This window comes from Triturus cristatus, chromosome 11 (assembly GCF_964204655.1).
Source record: "Triturus cristatus chromosome 11, aTriCri1.1, whole genome shotgun sequence".
Lineage (NCBI taxonomy): Eukaryota > Metazoa > Chordata > Amphibia > Caudata > Salamandridae > Triturus > Triturus cristatus.
In genome coordinates, this window is record NC_140594.1 from 1,102,170,813 (window position 1) to 1,102,189,911 (window position 19,099).

General features: G+C 46.2%; 1 protein-coding gene across 1 annotated transcript; it reads right to left on the bottom strand.

The window, feature by feature from the left end:
• Positions 1-5,538: 5,538 nt before the first annotated feature.
• On the bottom strand, positions 5,539-10,369 carry TEDDM1 (transmembrane epididymal protein 1). Its single transcript, XM_085635505.1, has one exon. It carries the CDS (start codon positions 10,140-10,142, stop codon positions 9,213-9,215), a length of 930 nt encoding a protein of 309 aa, XP_085491631.1. The 5' UTR covers positions 10,143-10,369; the 3' UTR covers positions 5,539-9,212.
• Positions 10,370-19,099: the final 8,730 nt, after the last annotated feature.

A 19,099-nucleotide genomic window follows, 5' to 3' on the forward strand; every position in this document is an offset into this window, starting at 1 on the left:
CCGCATGTTGCTGGGCCTGCTGGGCCTTGATCCCCTCGAGGATGGACACAACCTGGGCCAGGCCCGTGGTGTCCTGCCGGTATGTGTCCAGGATGTTACGGACATGGGAAAATACCGGTTCCCCAGCCAACTGGTCAGGCTCGCGCCTCCGCCGTCCTCCACTCCCACCACCCCTGCCCACTTGCACCTGGCCTGCCCTTGTGGGTACATCGGGTCTCCGGGACCCCTGAGGGGTGGCATTGGCGTTGTCGCCTGCCTCCTCCTGGGTGCCCGGGACACCGTGTCCCTCCTGGCCAGCCTGGCTGCATTGTGGTGTTGGGGCAGGGATCCTGGGTGTCTCCTGGGATGTGGCAGGAGTGGGGGTGGTGGTTGGCACAGTTGTACCTGACGCAGGTGCTGCAGGTGGTTGGACACCAGAGGGGCCAGGTCGGTCGGGGTCGTCCACAGAGTGGTGAGAGTGGTCGCTGCCGGTGGGATCGGGCTCCCGCAGATCCGGGTCCTGTGAGTCTTCCCACCCAGTGTTGGGGGGTGAACCACGACGTTGACCTGTGTGTGAGAGAGACAATGTTAATTTTCGTCCATGCAACATCCATGTTTCATCTGTTTCAAAGTTGGGACATTTCCTCTTGGAATTGGGATCTGTCTTGCATTCCACTCACAGTGCACTTGTGCATGGGTGTGTCCCTTGGGCACCACTTTGGCCCCTTTAACTATGTGTGGCACGGTCTTACTTGCTGCGTCAAGTGTGACTGCAGTCAGCAGTGGAGTGGGCAGGTGTGGCGAGCCATGCATTGGCGCCTTCCGTGTAGCACTGTACATGTGCACATGGAGTGGATCCACACACTTATATGATCCAGGTAGCTGTTGTTGTGCTCGTGAACAGGTTGTGACATGGCCCTGTGTTTTGCCATGGGGAAGAGGGGGGGTTCTGGGACTGGCCACCCTTGTCTACATGCACGCAGTCTACCTGCTGACGAGCAGACATTCGCACATGCCACACGGCTGATTTGCTCTCCCTGTGTCTCGCTCCCTCTCTGTCCCCCTCTCCCTCCCTCTCTGTCCCCCTCTCCCTCCCTCTCTGTCCCCCTCTCCCTCCCTCCGTGTGTCAGCCTCCTCCCTCTGTCCGTCTCCCTCCCTCTCTGTCCCCCTTTCCCTCCCTCCGTGTGTCAGCCTCCTCCCTCTGTCCGTCTCCCTGTGTCTCCCTCCCTCTGTGTCCCCCTCTCCCTCCCTCTGTGTGTCACCCTCTGTCACCTCAGCCCAGCTTCCTGGGCACACACTGTTAGCAGATCTTTGAGTGGCCCTTGGCTTGTTGATGTGAGTTTGTTTCTGATCTCCAGGCACCCATTGGGTGTAGTGTGTGTCTCTGCGCTGCTGCTGTGGTGGTGTGTGCTGCCACTCTTTCACAATGTTGGCTGTTCATCAGCTGCTGTCATGTGCAAAACAGTGCCTTCACCCCCATGTGTTGATGCAAGGCGTCCGCCATTTGCTGGCAAGTCATTCCTGTGTTGGGACACACTGTTTGTCTGGCTGTGACCTAGGCCATATGGGCAGAGGGTATTGTTGTCTGCTTCGGAGTAGCACTATGTGATTTTTGGGGCCCAGCCTCCCGCCATCCGGGTTACCGTGTCATGTGTTGGTGTCTTCTGTGGCCTGTGACTTGACATTGTCCAGCTGGGTGCATGGGGCATGGTGGCAGCAGTGGCATGTGCGTGTTCATGGAGTGTGGTTGAGTCATGCGATGGCTTGGGGTGGTTGCGTGCCTGTTAGTGATTTTGGTTGTGGATGCCGTTCCCCCCATGTGAGGTGCGTTGTTTGTGTACTCACCCGGGTCTCGGAGTCCTTCTAATCCTTCGACTGCCTCCACCGGCAGTATGGCCGTCACCCTCTCCTCCCAGGGCTGGTAGTGTACGGGTCTGCGGGAGGGCCCTCCTCCAGTGGCGTTGGCCTGGTTGTGTTCCTCCTGCATCTTGGCTCGGACCCTCCTCCGCAGATCGTACCACCTGTTCTGGCATTCCTGCCTGGTCCTTCTGGTGTCCCCAACAGCATTCACAGCATCGATGATGGTCTGCCACATGGCTGTTTTTGCTGCCATGCTGGTGTTTCTGACCAATGTTCCAAAGAGCTGTGGCTCGACTCTGAGGATTTCATCGACAAGAACCTCCAACTCTCGGTTACTGAACTTTGGATTCTTGGTAGTGGGCATGGTGAGGGGTGTGGGTGTGGATGGTGGGGGGGGTGTGGATGGTGGGGGGTGTGTGTGGATGGTTGTGGGTGTGTGGGTGTGGTTGTGCAGGTGTGTGTGTGAATGTGATGAGGGTGTGTTTGTGAAGGTGGTTGTGTGGAGATGTGCAAGTGTAAGGTGTGATGAAGCTTGTAGTAAGGTGCTGTAAGTTGTCTGTGGTGTCTGGCAGCAGTGAGTCTGTTGCAAAGGCTCATGGTTTGTGTGTGTGGGCCCTTTTTATTGGTCCATTGGTGGGTGTGGCTGTGTTTGAACTTTGGGTGGGTGTGTTATAAGGAGTGGTGGTGTTTAGGGCCTCTGTTTGTATTTGGCAGTTGCAGGTCAGTGTATGTGTTTTTTTCGTGTTTGTTGGCCATGTTTAGTGGCTTTGTGCCATTCGAATAGTGTATTCTTGTGTTGTTTTGTTTTGTCCTGGTTGTGTACGTGCGTTTTGAGCGTGTGTACGGTGTGTAGATGGGCCATTTGGTTGTACGGTGCTGTCCTTGTGTGTGGCTTGGCACGACTCGTACATGCGGTTGTGATGTTGGGGCATGGGGTGCGCTCCGTACTTAGGAGGTTGTGGTGGGGGTGCGACTGGAACGTACTGGGGTGTAGGTACACGGGGGTACCACACGTACAGGGGTGGGGGTAGGACTCGAACGTACTGGGGTGTACTTAGACGGTGGTACGACACGTACAGGGGTGGGGGTACGACTCGAACGTACTGGGGTGTAGGTACACGGGGGTACGACACGTACAGGGGTGGGGGTACGACTCGAACGTACTGGGGTGTAGGTACACGGGGGTATGACACGTACAGGGGTGGGGGTAGGACTCGAGCGTACTGGGGTGTACTTAGACGGTGGTATGACACGTACAGGGGTGGGGGTACGACTCGAACGTACTGGGGTGTAGGTACACGGGGGTATGACACTGACAGGGGTGGGGGTAGGACTCGAACGTACTGGGGTGTACTTAGACGGTGGTATGACACGTACAGGGGTGGGGGTACGACTCGAACGTACTGGGGTGTACTTAGACGGTGGTACGACACGTACAGGGGTGGGGGTACGACTCGAACGTACTGGGGTGTAGGTACACGGGGGTATGACACGTACAGGGGTGGGGGTACGACTCGAACGTACTGGGGTGTGGGTACACGGTGGTACGACACGTACAGGGGTGGGGGTACGACTCGAACGTACTGGGGTGTAGGTACACGGGGGTACGACACGTACAGGGGTGGGGGTACGACTCGTACGTACTGGGGTGTACATTGACGGTGGTACGACACGTACAGGGTTAGGGGTATGACTCAAACGTACTGGGGTGTACTTAGACGGTGGTACGACACGTACAGGGGTGGGGGTACGACTCGAACGTACTGGGGTGTAGGTACACAGGGGTATGACACGTACAGGGGTGGGGGTAGGACTCGAACGTACTGGGGTGTACTTAGACGGTGGTATGACACGTACAGGGGTGGGGGTACGACTCGAACGTACTGGGGTGTACTTAGACGGTGGTACGACACGTACAGGGGTGGGGGTACGACTCGAACGTACTGGGGTGTAGGTACACGGGGGTATGACACGTACAGGGGTGGGGGTACGACTCGAACATACTGGGGTGTGGGTACACGGTGGTACGACACGTACAGGGGTGGGGGTACGACTCGAACGTACTGGGGTGTAGGTACATGGGGGTACGACACGTACAGGGGTGGGGGTACGACTCGAACGTACTGGGGTGTGGGTACACGGTGGTACGACACGTACAGGGGTGGGGGTACGACTCGAACGTACTGGGGTGTAGGTACACGGGGGTATGACACGTACAGGGGTGGGGGTACGACTCGGACGTACTGGGGTGTGGGTACACAGTGGTACGACACGTACAGGGGTGGGGGTACGACTCGAACGTACTGGGGTGTAGGTACACGGGGGTACGACACGTACAGGGGTGGGGGTACGACTCGAACGTACTGGGGTGTAGGTACACGGGGGTACGACACGTACAGGGGTGGGGGTACGACTCGAACGTACTGGGGTGTAGGTACACGGGGGTACGACACGTACAGGGGTGGGGGTACGACTCATACGTACTGGGGTGCACATTGACGGTGGTACGACACGTACAGGGGTAGGGGTACGACTCGAACGTACTGGGGTGTACTTAGACGGTGGTACGACACGTACAGGGGTGGGGGTAGGACTCGAACGTACTGGGGTGTACATACACGGGTGGGGGTTCGACACGTACACGGGTGTACATACAGGGGGGGGTGTACATTAACGGGGAGTACGACTCGAGCGTATGGGTGCTGGGGGGAGTGTTTGGCGCGTATGCGGGCACATATCTCCATGGTTGCAATGGGAGTTCGGTGCGGACGGTGTTTTTACCATACGGTTGTGAGTTCGGACGCACGGGTGGGATCGTGATTCCTCGGTCGGACTTGACTTTTCACGTTTGTACGGTAAATCGTCCGAGGACGTGTCGGACACATTTTCCGACCCGAGGACGTGTGGGGAATGATTCCAAATGCGGTTCGTATGGACTTTTTACCATGCGAATCGTAATGGCCAGTTCGTACGACACTTGTACGATTCGTATGGTAAAAAGACCGGATACGAGTCACACGGGGAATTTTTCTACCGGATCGTAATCGGCACCTAAATGTTGTTGCAGTAAGGATATTGTGCTGCATAACTAAATACTTATAAGGTGCCAAAGGCGAGACCGATTGGCTATGCCAATGTTTGTTTACAGCTTAGCCATGGAAGAAGCGATTATATGAAAAAGGAACCAGAGTGAAAGAGTCAGCAATTGGCCGCACCTGTGCAGTGCAGATAACTTACATAGAAAAAACAAGCATTAGTAAATGCATTAGGTTTCGCCTATTTGATTAATAATAAGCTTTTTTGTTGTAAGTTGTGGCTTGCTGAGTAGTTGTACAATATAAGTTACAGAAAGTCTGTTAAAGTGTTATGAATTGTTTAGTACAAACAGGCAATATATTGTGCTGTTACTGGTGGTATTGAGTGGGGTGATTGGGTAAATGGTGAAGGACAAAGATGAAAAACAGTAGGCTTGAAAGTGGTGCAGCTGTGGGGAGAATAGGTAAAGGGTGGATTAAAAACCATACAAGTACACCGTAAGCACTGTATTTTCAAATCTAGAAAAACAAGATTGCAAAAACTAGATGAAAAGGTGTAGTTCAGTTATTGTCCATTGTTAAGAGAAGCAAATGAAAATTATCTTAAAACTTTCCAAATGAGCATTTGAGCAGTGCAATGTAAGTGAAAGAAACACACGGAAAGTGAGATTATTGTTTAATTGAGATGGGCATTTTCTTTTATTACAGATTTCCCTTATGAAGTATTCGTTTCATTTTGCACAGCACATTTTTTTATTATTGCAAAAAAAACTTAAGCATGAACATAAACTCTGAAACAGTTATGAGCATATCGTAAATATTTGCACGTGCATTGTCATTGGCATTGTGTTACTCAGGGTTTACAGTTTTTCTTTATTTAAACAGTACACCGTGACATTTTCAATAATTGTGCTATATACTTTGAAGTTTGTATGGTGTAACAAATACTGTTTTTTTTTCAAGTCACTTGTTATGATAAGTCCAGGTGCCGCTGCACCTGCTGCACCATTCAAATCATGACCCCAGAGTCTGCTGGATAACTGCATTTGTGACTGCATGTTTAGTTGTACAATATAGCAATAATCAGTGTTTAGTGGGGTGCATGGAACTTTTGGTCCGGGTGCCACTGTACCCACTTCACCATTGAAATAATGCCCTTTAGTGCCTGCTCTTTATGAGTGCCTGTTCAGTAGTAAAATGTAGCAATAATCTGTGTTTAGTGGGGTCCCTAGAACTTTTGACCACGGTGCCACTGCACCTGCCACACCATTCAAATCATGCCCCTTTTAACTGCAAGGTAACTGCATTTGTGCCTGCCTGTTTGGTTGTAAATTATAGCAATATTAGGTATTTAGAAGAGTTCTGACAATTTTTGGCCCGGGTGCCACTGCACCTGCTGCACCATTTCAATCATGCCCTATTGCTTGCAAGATAATTGCACTTGTGATTGCCTGTTTTGTAGTAAAATATTGCAATATTAGGTATTTAGCGATGTGCCTAGAGCTTTTTGTCCCGGTGTCACTGCACCTGCTCCGCCATTGTAATCATGACCCTCAGGCCTGCTAGATAACTGCACTTGTGACTGTCTGTTTAGTAGTAAAATGTTGCAATAATCTGTGTTAAGTGGGGTCCCTGGAGCTGTTGGCCCGGTGCCACTGCACCTGCTGCACCATCTAAATCAAGCTTCTTTTAACTGCAAGGTAACTGCAATTGTGACTGCCTGTTTAGTAGTAAAATATTGCAATATTAGGTGTTGAGAGGGAAAGATAACAAAATGTAAATAGTAAACGGTATTCAGCGTTAACCAAAAGAAAAAAAAGTTTGAACCACCAACAAGGATATGCCTTATATCATAAATAGGGTGTATTCCTGCCCTTTCCTTTTGACGAAGGGCAGTGCTGCAAAGTGGGCATGCCCTGTGTCAATAACTCGTAGATGAAGCCATAGTTTGCCTAGAACCGTGGCCTTTTGCCGTATATTTAGGAAAGGCGGAAAAAGCTGCGCTTTGTGGACCGGAAATGTGGGCGATATGGGAACCAAACTGACAATATAAGACATGCCCTTTTTCTTTTAAATGGCTATTTAACGTGGTTACCCTTATTTATTTACTTACTTTTGTAGCTCCTGTGAGTATTTTTCCAATTCTTACCTGATTTACACAGTCCTTTGCTTTGGAAATACCCTACTCTGCTCATGTGTTGACAATCAACCTTCATTATTAGGTGGCCTGGGCTACAACACCCTTATTGCCTGTTTTGGCCTGTTTTGGCTCCTCCATTCACTTGAACATTTTCCAGCAATGTTTGCGGTGCCACAGAAATAAGGGGCATATTAACAACGGCCAGCGATAATTATCGCTGGCCGTGCTTAGCGATAATTATATTACCGCAGGCTATCTCTGGTTTTTATCGCCCTGGCAGCGCGTTATTAACAACGCGATACTCCAGGGCGAAAAAAATTACAGACATAGCGAGGTTTGTAAGCCAAAAAAGCGGAGATAAAGCCCTTGTAAATATGCCCCTAAGTTGCTTGCCGCAGTAACTTTTGAGTGCATACGGATCCCATCCCAATACCTTTAATCTAGTAACTTGACAGTCTGATTCTAAAGTGCTCTAAAGCCCCCTGAGGCCATGTTTGCGCCATATATAGACAATTAATAAAATAATTAAGCTGCTGTTAAGTAATGTGGATATTCATTCAAAGGAGCAAGGCATTGATAATTTAATTAACACTACTTAGGATATTCGAGTCATTAGTAGTTTGATTTCTTTTTTTAATGGCTTTCGAATTGATAAACCAATTATTATAATTTTTTCTTAAATTAGTCTACTGATATAAATAGTTATGTGTATGTTCTCATGCGAATATATGTTTGACAAAAAACATGATTATGGTTTGAGTATAAACCTGCTAAGCACTGAATAAATAAAAGACTGAGGGGCATATTAACAAGGGCCAGCGATAATTATCGCTGGCCTCACATAGCGGTAGAAATATTATCGCCGGCTATCGCTGAAAATTATCACCATGATAACGGCCGAGGTAGCGCAATTTTTTTTATCGCTGCACCTCCTTGTTAATATCACGAAGCTGCCTTCGCGATATCTTCATGGGTTGTTTTCACAGCCACGCCGTCTTTGCTTCTCATTAGCGATGCGAAGTGAGGCTGTGAAAAATGGTCTCTACATCAAAGAAACACGCTCTAGCGTGTCCTTGATGATATTGCGATATAATTATCGCCGCTTATCGCCCGAAAACGGACGCTAAAGCGGCGATAGTTATATCGCCAGCCCTTGCTAATATGCCCCTAAAAGAGCGGTGTGTTTGGAGCAAGAGATAAACAGCATAGTATTTGTTCTTGTGCACCCATGCACTAACAAGTACAGAGAGAACAAACATAGACCTAAGTAGATATCAAATACAGACACAAAAACAGGCAACATATGAGAGTACACAGTTCAGTGCACACAAGCAGACAGATCTATCAACACTTGCACTGCGTCACATGCGTGGCGCATGTGCTTTGTCACGCTAGTACTCATGATTTTTGACACAAAGCTGTGTCTACAAATAATGGTAGACCGGGCTTTGCACCAAAAAATAATGCCTCCTTGAGGCAACAAATTAAGATACATTTTTATTTCTCCAACCTTTGCAAAGGGTGAGTGTATGTGCACGCGCGCGCGTGCCGCCAGGCAGCCTGACTGTGAAAAAGCAGCTTGGTAGCTATGGTGCTGTCCTGCTCTCTCCCTTGCACACCATGCAGCACAGCAAATTTGATTGCATGAAATAATACTAAATTTGACTCAAGTTGTATGCGTTTGCAGAGTATGTGGTGGAGATGCTCCCTTCCTCAGAGAGCCATCGCTGTGATCAAGGAACTGGTTTTCCAGTGAAGCCCCCAGCCTGAGTAAAATTTTAACTAACCCTCATTTCATTTTGCCAATAAGAGTGTGTCTGTCACTCCTTTACTGCATTACCTCTGTGATGAGCTCTGAAACATACAAAGACACACACACATACAATAAATATATTGTGATTCTTGAAAGCAGCAGGTATAATTTGTTCATATCATCTCAGGTTTTTCCTTAGACCCTTCATAAGGCCACAGTGCAGGCCCTCAGGATGCACTTTCCACGGCTCCTACTTCAAACCTGGAGGGAAAATGTGTATTAGCACCAGCAATCGAATGAGTGGTGAGCTTGGTGCTCGCTATGTGGCATCCCAGTGTCTCTCGGATATCACCATCATGGTCACCATTTTTATTAGCTCTCAGAGTCCCATCAAATCAACATCAATGCCTCCACTTTACCAACTTCACCAACTCACATCAGAAAGTCACAGCAGTTCCTCCTCCCAGGTTTTCTCCACCTCCTCCACATCCTGAGCCGCCAGCTTCTCCAACTCCTCTGGATGCTTCTCTATCCCGTTCCATCCCAACTGGTACAACCCCTTCGATGGCACGCCACAGCATCGTTGCTCATTCAGCCTTCTTGGCAAGAACTTGTGTAGAACGTTGGTGAGTCCAAATATCCCAGCCAATAAAGCAGCGTTGACCGCCAGGTGCCAGCAGTAGAAGTTCGTTAAGAACATCAGATTCTCCATGCTGGTGTCATCCCAACGCACCCCTGTTGGCGGACGGTAGAGGATGAAGGCGGAGTGGAGCAGCCAGGTCCCCTGTACCATGACCATAAGAGTCTTGGCAAACCAAAGGCGCCGGTAGTTGGGCTTCCAGAGCTCCACGGTGAGGATAAGTGAGGTGAAGAAACAGGTCATAAGAAGCAGGGAGTGTATCTGGTTCTCCACACCATCTTTGCCATGCATGTGAAACTTCAAGAGCAGCGTGGTGACGTAGAACGCCACGCACAACGACACCTGCTCCAGCAAGATCAGCCGCTTAGGTAGACATGCCTGGCTTACGATGTCCAACCAGCCGCTGAACGCAAAGAAGCCATACATAGTCACGTGCTGCCATTCGTTGGGGTGTCTGAACCGGAACGTGGGGTCGGACAGGTCATAGAAGTAAAACTTGTTGACTCCAGGGGGGTAAAAGAACTCAGCCATGACGGCCATGGTGCCGTAGAGGACCTTCAAGACCCCTTCCGGAGGGATGTGTCGTAGGGCTCCCCTGAGCCCAGGTGGCCTCTTGCACTCCTGGTACTGCGTCCTCTGCCCATTCAGAACCATCCAGGAGAACCTGAAGGCATAAAAGAGGCCAAAGGAAAGAAAAGCCAGACCTGGGGAGACGTGTCCTATGAACGTTCCCATTGTGAAGGCGAGATCCAAGCGCCTCGAGGCCCCTTAGGGTATTGTGAGGTGCACTAATGTGTTTAGTAGTCTAGGTAGGCAGAAGTTAAAACAACTTTAAAAAGTGCGGCCAGCGCGGGAAACTCCTGTAAGGTGTCGAGAGGAGAAGGGACCGGTCCAGCTGCCACTGACTTCCCTGAGCAGCTCATCTGCGCGCTGATCACAGCCGCGGTTTGTTGTCTAGTGAGAGCACCTGTTCCACCCAAGAATGAACGATCTCGCTCCGCCCTTCGGTAGCCAGGAACTCTTGGGCGTGTTCAGCAGAGAATTAACTTCTCACCTACAGGGAACTCGCTGCAAGGCACAGCGCACCCCACGCAGCCATCGGAAAGGGACAAACAGAGGAAAAAAGAGTTCTGCTGCGATAGCTCAGAAGCAGAGATTGAGAAGACGAGCAGCAAGGCGAGGTTCATAGATTTTGGGAAAAAGGGAACATGGGAGTAGAGAAAAAAGGAGGAGAGGGAGAAAGGAGGGAAGGAGGACTGAAAAGAAGGAGACAAAAAGGGAAGGGAGAGAAGAAAGAAAAGAGAATGTTAGTAATGAATGAAGGTAAAAAAATGAATGAAGAGAGAATGGAAGGAAGGGGCGGAGGAAGTGAGGACGCAACAGCAAAAGGGTGGAGACCAAGCAGAAAGGGTGAAAAGTAGGAAGGAAAGAATAAGAAAAGTAGGAGGAAGGAATTACTGAAAAGTGGAAGGGAGGAGGACAGGAGAGGGCAGGAAGAGGAGCGGAGTGTTTTCTGTGCATAAATGTTTGAGGGTACGTGAGCGTAGGGATTCCAGTAGAAGGCGTCATTGTGAATTTCGGCACTAGCCATAACTTTATGTAAGCCCCTTATTTCCATTTGAGAGTGGGTGTGGGAAGCGGAGAAGCTTTGAGACTGAAGACAGATCTATAAGGCAAGTGTGAATGAAAATATCAATTTGTGCGTGAATGACCTCCGTCCCTTCAGAAATTCATAGTTCCAAACCTGCCAGGAGGGTTTGTGATAGTCAGAAACCTGAATGGACTGAAATGCGGCAAAGCCACAGGACATCCCCCAAATCTTTAGTTGAGTAGGCAATGCAAGCAGTTGATCACTCATCCAACTATTAATTAATTATCACATTCAACCACTCACAGGTTTGCCTGATAATACAAATATTTGATGCAACACAGCACAGCTCTCAAAGCTGCTGCGCTGCCTTGTGTCAAAGGGAGAGAGAAGTAATAAGCCATTTGTAATAAAATATGTCACATTTCTTTTCTCCCTCAGTGCATGAGCACTTTTGGCTGCCATGCGCCAACGCACATACCCTTGCTCCATAGTGCAAACCTGGAACAATGAAGAGAAATTAAAACATTTCCCTTCATTGTGCCTGCCTGAAAGAGGTATACAATGTTGGTGGAAGTCCCTGTCTATGAATGTTCGTAGTTAGCTATATGCGTCAAAACCTGTAGGTGGTTGCATGGGAACACCCTTAAAACCACACATGGAATGCCCCTTTCACAAAAAATAGTGCAAAGCATCATATAGCTTTGGAGCACTTTGCAACACGAATCCTGGTTTGTGCTGGATAGTAAATCCCATCCCAATACTTGGGGCCTGATAACGATGGAGGTAGGACCGCCACTGTCAGGTCGTTTGGTGGCGGTCCCACCGACATCGCCCCCTCAAGATCCGTCCGCCGCATCACGATGTGGAGGGCGAAGGCATCTGGCGGAGGGACCGTCCACCGCATCTGACAGGCCCTTGGAGCCCATCGGAGGGACAGTAATCCCTATAATAGGGACAGTGTCTGCTTAGGCAGCGCCGTAGGGATTACAATGTGCCCTTTCCCCTGCCCTATCATGGCAGTCCGCCTGCCATAAAAAAGCAGGTGGAAAGTGACTTTGGGGGCCCCTGGCGGGCCCCTCTTTCCCCCAGGCCCTCCGTTATGGGGTATGAGGGGCACTGCCTAAACATCCCTGCACCGTGTGGCAGGTACAGCATGGTGCCTGTCAGAGGGTGCAGTAATGTTTACAAACATGCCTTTTAGCAGTGAGGCTTGTGCTGCAGCCTTTTTTCGGGCCGCAGCACAGGCCTTAAAGCTAAGAGGGGTTGTTCTGACCGCCTCCACGGTTGTTGGTCGTAATTTGCCTAGCGGAACCGCTGACTCCCTGTTGGGTGGTCCCGTTACCGCAACATTGGCGGTCGGAGGCTTGTCTGACTGCCATCATAATCATCCCCTAAGTGCCAGGTTTGTGTCACTTTTGTGATGCAAGCCTTGTGCAAAACATTAGTAAATCCGGTCCTCTTTCAAAGTTTAAGGTCGAAGGTAATAGTGAGCTCCCTCTAAGATTTAGCCATTCTACAGACTGTGAAAAAACACCTGGGTGTGGGCGATAGCTAACACAGCCTAGGGGATGATTTAAAGTTTGGCAGACAGGTTATACCCTGTCCGCTTAACTGATGGTCCACCCACTCTATTTAAAGTCAGGTAGACCATCAGATTTTGGTTGGCGGTGAAAACCTTACTCCGACAGCCCTGAAGGACATGGGTCCAACAGCATAAGTGCATCAGACCGGGAGGTTCCAAAGAGAGAAAAAAGAAAAATGACCCCACACCATGGGACAAATCTACCAGAGTGTTTGGGCTGTTAGCATTTTGCTTTCTTGCTTTGCAAGTTTGTTTTGCAAACCAATATAGGTAATTCAGTGGCCGCATTAAACAAAGTGCTTGCTCTGGCGGCAGGTCCTCTGAAAGCATAGGCATCTAAGGGCCATATGCATCAACGAGAAACCTGCTGGCAAACAGGCAGATTAGCAGAATCTGACCCTTTGCTCCCGGTATTTTTGCATGTGGGATGCATCATCCCAAATGCAAAAATAGCAAAATAAGGAATCTCTAAATTGCGATTCCTTAAATGCAATGCATGAAAGTAAAAATATTAGCGATTTCGCTAATAGGGGGAGCAAATTACCATGAAGTTGAACTTCATGGTAATTTGCAAAAACATTGAAAAATGCACTTAAGTGCTTTTTTCAAAGTTCCATTTTACACACGCACATGCCCTTGGGGCATGTGTGTGTGCAAGATGTACTCATATGCAGATTTCAGGGGTGCAACAGGGTGTCCTTTTGACACCCTAGAACCCTTGAAATTGCATGAGCAATTTGCGATTCTCTAATTGAGAATGGCAAATTAAGAAAGTCTTCCCATTCAGTCCTATGGGCCTCTAGGCCCATAGGAATGAATGGGGAGGTAATTCCTTAATTGCAACTCGCAATTTGCAAGTAGCAATTAAGGAATGTTTAGGAATCGCTATTTTGTAAGCGATTTCTACATGCATAGCCTTTTGCTATTCCTTATTAGCGAATCCTTATTTTTCGCTAATAAGGAATCGCAAATGGCATTGTTGATGCATGTGCCAGTAAGTATTCTAATATAAAAAAATGTGGTACTTCCATAGGGCATCAGAACCCTCAAGTGTTCCATCAGCCTGTGTTCTTCACCACACTGCACCTAAATGATGCACGCAGACCTTATTTTGGCATTAGACATTGGTGCTTATTCTGCACAAAAATAACTTTGTGTAAAAAAAATATCATCTGACATAAATATTGTCAAAAATATTGTGATCGCAAGAATATCAAGGAACAGAACATTTCAGAGAAGAATATCTTGTTTATAAGTGTTTATCATTATCTTGTAATCTAGTTCATAGAGTTTTCATTCCATTGTAATATTTTCTGATTTTGTGTGTTATAAGTTGTAAATATGCATTTGCTAATGTTATGTAATTCTTTTGTAGTTTTATTATTATTGTGGTTATATTTTTAACGTGTTATTTTCTAGCTTAATTACATTTTTAAATTATGTGCAGGGTTTTGGGTTTGTAGGTGAGAAGGGTGGGATTTAAAATATATATATATATTAAATTCTTCATACATTTTCTTACTTTTATTAATTTTAATTTGGTAATTAAATTAATAAAAATGTAAATCATTTAACTGATACTTTATGTAACTCCTATTTTTGGAAATTAATTGTTTTTAATTTTAAGTGATTATTAATTATGTAAATGTTTCATTGATACATTAATTCTTTTTGGTAAATTGTTAATTACTATTTTTATTTGTATTGGATATTGTGATTAATAATTATGTACATTTCTTTAATGTGTTAATTTTTTGCTTTATTTTATTGTACTGTATCTTGTTTTGGGTTTTAAAATATTTAGTAAAGTTGTGTACTTTTTTATTTATTTGTAGTATTATTTAATGTTTTTGCGGTTTGCTGGGCTGGTAAGGGACTAAGATGGAAAGTGATTTTACTATACTTTTTAGTGTTTTTAATTAGTAAGTACATTGTAAATTGGTTACTTTTCTATAAGTATTTTTTAAATTAATTCCTTAAATACATTGTTAGGGTACTTGAATGTTCATAAATATTGAGCATTTTATTTGTATTTCTCTATTTAATATGTCTTTTAATTTAATATTTATCGGATATTAATTTTTAAGTGTTTTTAAGTCCAAAGCTTTACCTACTGTTGCTTAAGTTGATGTGGGACCAGTCAATATGACTCCTCCAAATTCCAGTGCTTTCCTTACTTTTGGGTGGAATGGAATGGGAATAGTAAGTCTAGCCCCCAACGCAAAGTCCAATGCTTTCCCTACTGTTACTTTGGTTGGAGTGGGAATAATAAATATAACCCCTCCAAAGTCTAGGATTTCCTTTCTGTTCCTTAACCCACCCAAAGTACAGTGCTTTCTCCATATCGGTTTTGGTTGGAGTGGTATTATCATCATCTTCATCATCAAACTTAATTCGGTCATTACGACCATTAAATTGCAAAGGCATACAATACAATATATTCAGTAATGCAAATATTGCACCATGTTTTTTAAGCCTAAATGAGTGACAGTGAATAGTGGCAGCTTACCTACTAAAATCAGAGTTAGAAACAGGAAATGGGCTGATAAAATAATTCTTCACAAAGTAAAGTGCATATAAGATTTTAAAATGTAAAAGTGCAGTGCACCTTTGTCTTTAAAATAAGTCCATCAGGTAAGATCTCAAGTCTAAAACAGCAATTCATGGTAAATAGTACTTTGCTAGATCCGTGGTGCATAAAGGTACCTAGGTGAGAAATAGCATTAAAATGGGCTCCGATTAAATACAAAAGAACCTTAAAAAATGCATAAAGTGCAAATGCATAGCGTACAAGAATACAATGTTATATACATGTTTGTATATGTGGTATAAGCACTGGTTACAATTTTGGATGGTAAACTCGATTGTTGTGAGCAGCGGAGCCTTCAAATGTAAGCGGCAATTTGAATAGTGTGTTTTGGTGCGGCCTACTGCATTTATTGTGGTTCACCTAGGACGGAACCAAAAAAAAGGGATTTTGCGGATGCCCCGTGGACAGGTTCTCAATGGTTTATACACAAATCCTGTAGTTATTTATGCTCAGATTGTCAAGTATGGCTATTAGTTATCAGGGTTAGGATTGAAATATTATCTGAGGTTGTACTTTGATCGTTTTTTTGTACCTGCCTCCTATGAACCACATTTTCCCCTGAAATTTGGCCACTGCACAAACTATTAATGGCCTTGTATCTGTTCTCAGGATGCGCAATGCTTCTTGATAACATCGGGTTCCGATTGTCTACAAGCAGGGGATAGACATTTAAGTCTTGGGTATTTGTATGATGGACAAGTGAAAAGGATGTGTTTGGTCATCTCTTCAGCCTCAGAGCAGCATGGACAGTGACGTATTGAGGCCGAAGAGCCCCTGTTCCATGACGCTGTAAAGGATTTCAGGGGGAGGCAACCAAATCTGAATTGCATGTATAGCTTTCTCTCTTCTGGGATAGTAATGAACTCCATGTACGGCTTAAACACACCAAGCAACTTAAACTCCATAAATGCTGTCGTGAGGCGGCCCCCTAGTGTGTGTGTGTGACGGCTCTCTCAGCCACCCAATTCCAGTAATAAGACTTGACACATTCTCTGCTAGGTAGTAAGCTGGTGTCTGTTGCATCCCATATGTTCCCCAAACCTATTGCAGAAAGCGATGTCTGAATGTTACTAAACCAGCCAATTTTTTGGAAGTGATCAAGCTTGAGGACTTCTTCAAGGGCAGATGCCTAGTGAATGAGTTTGGGTGTTTGTTTTAAGCGGAGCCAAAAGAGAAGTGGGCGAACCTCGCCTTGTCTACTATTGTGGTTCTACCCATGTCTAACCTTAATGGGGTAAGCGGGGTGCTTTGGGGAAGGGAGCAGAGTGATCTTAAGAATTTGTTTTCTGTGCGAAGTAAGCCCTCCAAATTGTCAAACCCCCAAATTTCAGGCCAATACAGGGCTGAGCCTGCAACCTTCTGGTCGTATATCTCAAGCGGGGTTGCGATCGATCTAGTTTGTGATGCCTTTTGTTCTATATTTAGAGCCCTGGTAGTTTCCCTCTGCTGTCTGCTGGAGGATTCGCTTAGAGATGTGCTGTTTCCATGCCATTTTCTCCGTGAAGGTTACAACAAGATAATCAAAGGTATTCACTCTTTCTAATGGAATCCCACCCAATAGCAATTTCCCTCTAAATGATTTGTGGGGATTCATTAGCAAGAGCTTTGTCTTCGAGGTGTTGACTTCCAATCCTCTCATTCCACAGAAAGACATAAAACGATCAAGTAGCAGTTGGAGGCCACTTGGGATTTTAGAGACTAATAGCGTATCATCCGCAAACAGTAAAGTAGTTATTTTTACGCTCCCCAATGAGGGAGCATCTGTGTGGACTTCCGCTAGATGTTTCACCACTCCATTTATAAAGAGCGAGAATAGGGTGGGGGCTAAAACCCAGCCCTGCCTTACCCCTCTTACGACCTTTATTGGGTCTGACAATTGCCCTTGATCCCCCATCGAACTCTTGCATAATTTCCCTCATGCAACCGTACTAGGAGTGCCAGGATGTCCTGTGGGAGCCACAGATCTTGTAGGACTTGCAAGAGTGTGGCCCTGGGGATAAGATCGAAAGCTGACTTTAAATCGATGAAGGCAGTGTAGAGACTGCCCTGTTCTAATGTCACTGTCTTCCAGGCCAGCAGAGTGAAGCAAAAGACTTGGTCGATGACGCTGATTTCCCTCCTGAACCCTGCTTGGAAGGGGGATAGTATATTGTTCTCCTCCATCCATTCAATAATTTTGGTAAGGAGGGCACGGGAGAAAACCTTCTGCACACCATCTATTAAGCTAATCGGCCTGTAGTTGGAAGGCAGCGAATGGTCCACCTTTTTATAGCCCGGAATGACCTCTTTTCCTTGCCACAATGGAGGTACATGTCCGGATGTAGTTGGACCAGTTAGGAATGTTGATTAGAAAGACATCTCCGGGTACTCTATCTGGACCCGATGCTTTGTTTTTAACTATGGAGTTAATACTTTGGATGATATCGGCTGAGGAGAATAGGTCATTGTCCGGCTGCATCCTGATGTAATCCTTGAAAGGGCCTTGGTTGTCCTTCGCACCTGTTCCTGAGTAAACTGCGGAGAAATGATCAAACCAAGCAGCCTCTGTGATGTTGTTAGAAGGTGGTCTGGGTCTTTCAGCATCTCCCCTTGTTACAAGCAACCAGAACTGCTGGGAATCTTTCATTTGACAGGCGTCACACATCTGTAGCCGTCGATCCTTCAACCCACTCCTTTTTTGCTTCCGTTTGAGCTTTTTTGTACAATCTCTTAGCTAATCTTATGTTAGTTACGTTCTTGGCTTTAATCTCAGCTGCCAGATGTGACCGTGCTTCCTTGCACTTTTGATTAAACCAGGAGTGCTGCAGATTAATTGATGACTTCTTGTGATGTGATCTCGGGCGGTTAAAAAAGGGATGTATGACATTACAACGCACACTTTTACAACGCATGCACTTACAACGCATTTTTTACAACGCATAATCCATTACAACGCATGACATTACAACGCATGACACTACAACGCATTTTTAAAAAATACCTTTACAACGCATTACCATTACAACGCATACTACCTTTACAACGCATACCATTACAACGCATAATATTAAATTACATTTAAGGTAAGTATTAGATAGTATAGGGGTAAAAATTACTATTCTAACTCCAGGGGGTGCAACAGTAGGGTAAGTGTTGGATAGTATAGGGGTAAAAATTACTATTCTAACTCCAGGGGGTGCAACAGTAGGGTAAGTGTTGGATAGTGTAGGGGTAAAAATTACTATTCTAACTCCAGGGGGTGCAACAGTAGGGTAAGTGTTGGATAGTGTAGGGGTAAAAATTACTATTCTAACTCCAGGGGGTGCAACAGTAGGGTAAGTGTTGGATAGTATAGGGGTAAAAATTACTATTCTAACTCCAGGGGGTGCATCAGTAGGGTAAGTGTTGGATAGTATAGGGGTAAAAATTACTATTCTAACTCCAGGGGGTGCATCAGTAGGGTAAGTGTTGGATAGTATAGTGTAATATTATGCGTAGTAATGGTATGCGTTGTAATGGTAGTATGCGTTGTAATGGAATGCGTTGTAAAGGTAGTTTTTAAAAATGCGTTGTAGTGTCATGCGTTGTAATGTCATGCGTTGTAATGGATTATGCGTTGTAAAAAATGCGTTGTAATGGTAGTGCGTTGTAAAAGTTGCGTTGTAAAGGTTGTTCCCCTTAAAAAAGAGAAGCTAAGTGGGTGAAAAAGTACGTGTGAATGTCCGTGAACATTGCAAGCTCGTCTTGCTGCTCTTCTCTGTTGTGGAGCTTATTGATGTTTTCTTGGAGAGTTTGCTTTATGGCTTCGGTCTTATTGGTGTCCATAGCTACATGCACCCATTTTAGTCGTTGGTTATCGTTCGTGGGATATAGTTCCTTGGACGTGAGCGTGGCGCCTGAACTGCCAATTTTTTTTGATCCAGGGTGAGGTCATGGCAAGCTCAAGCGGG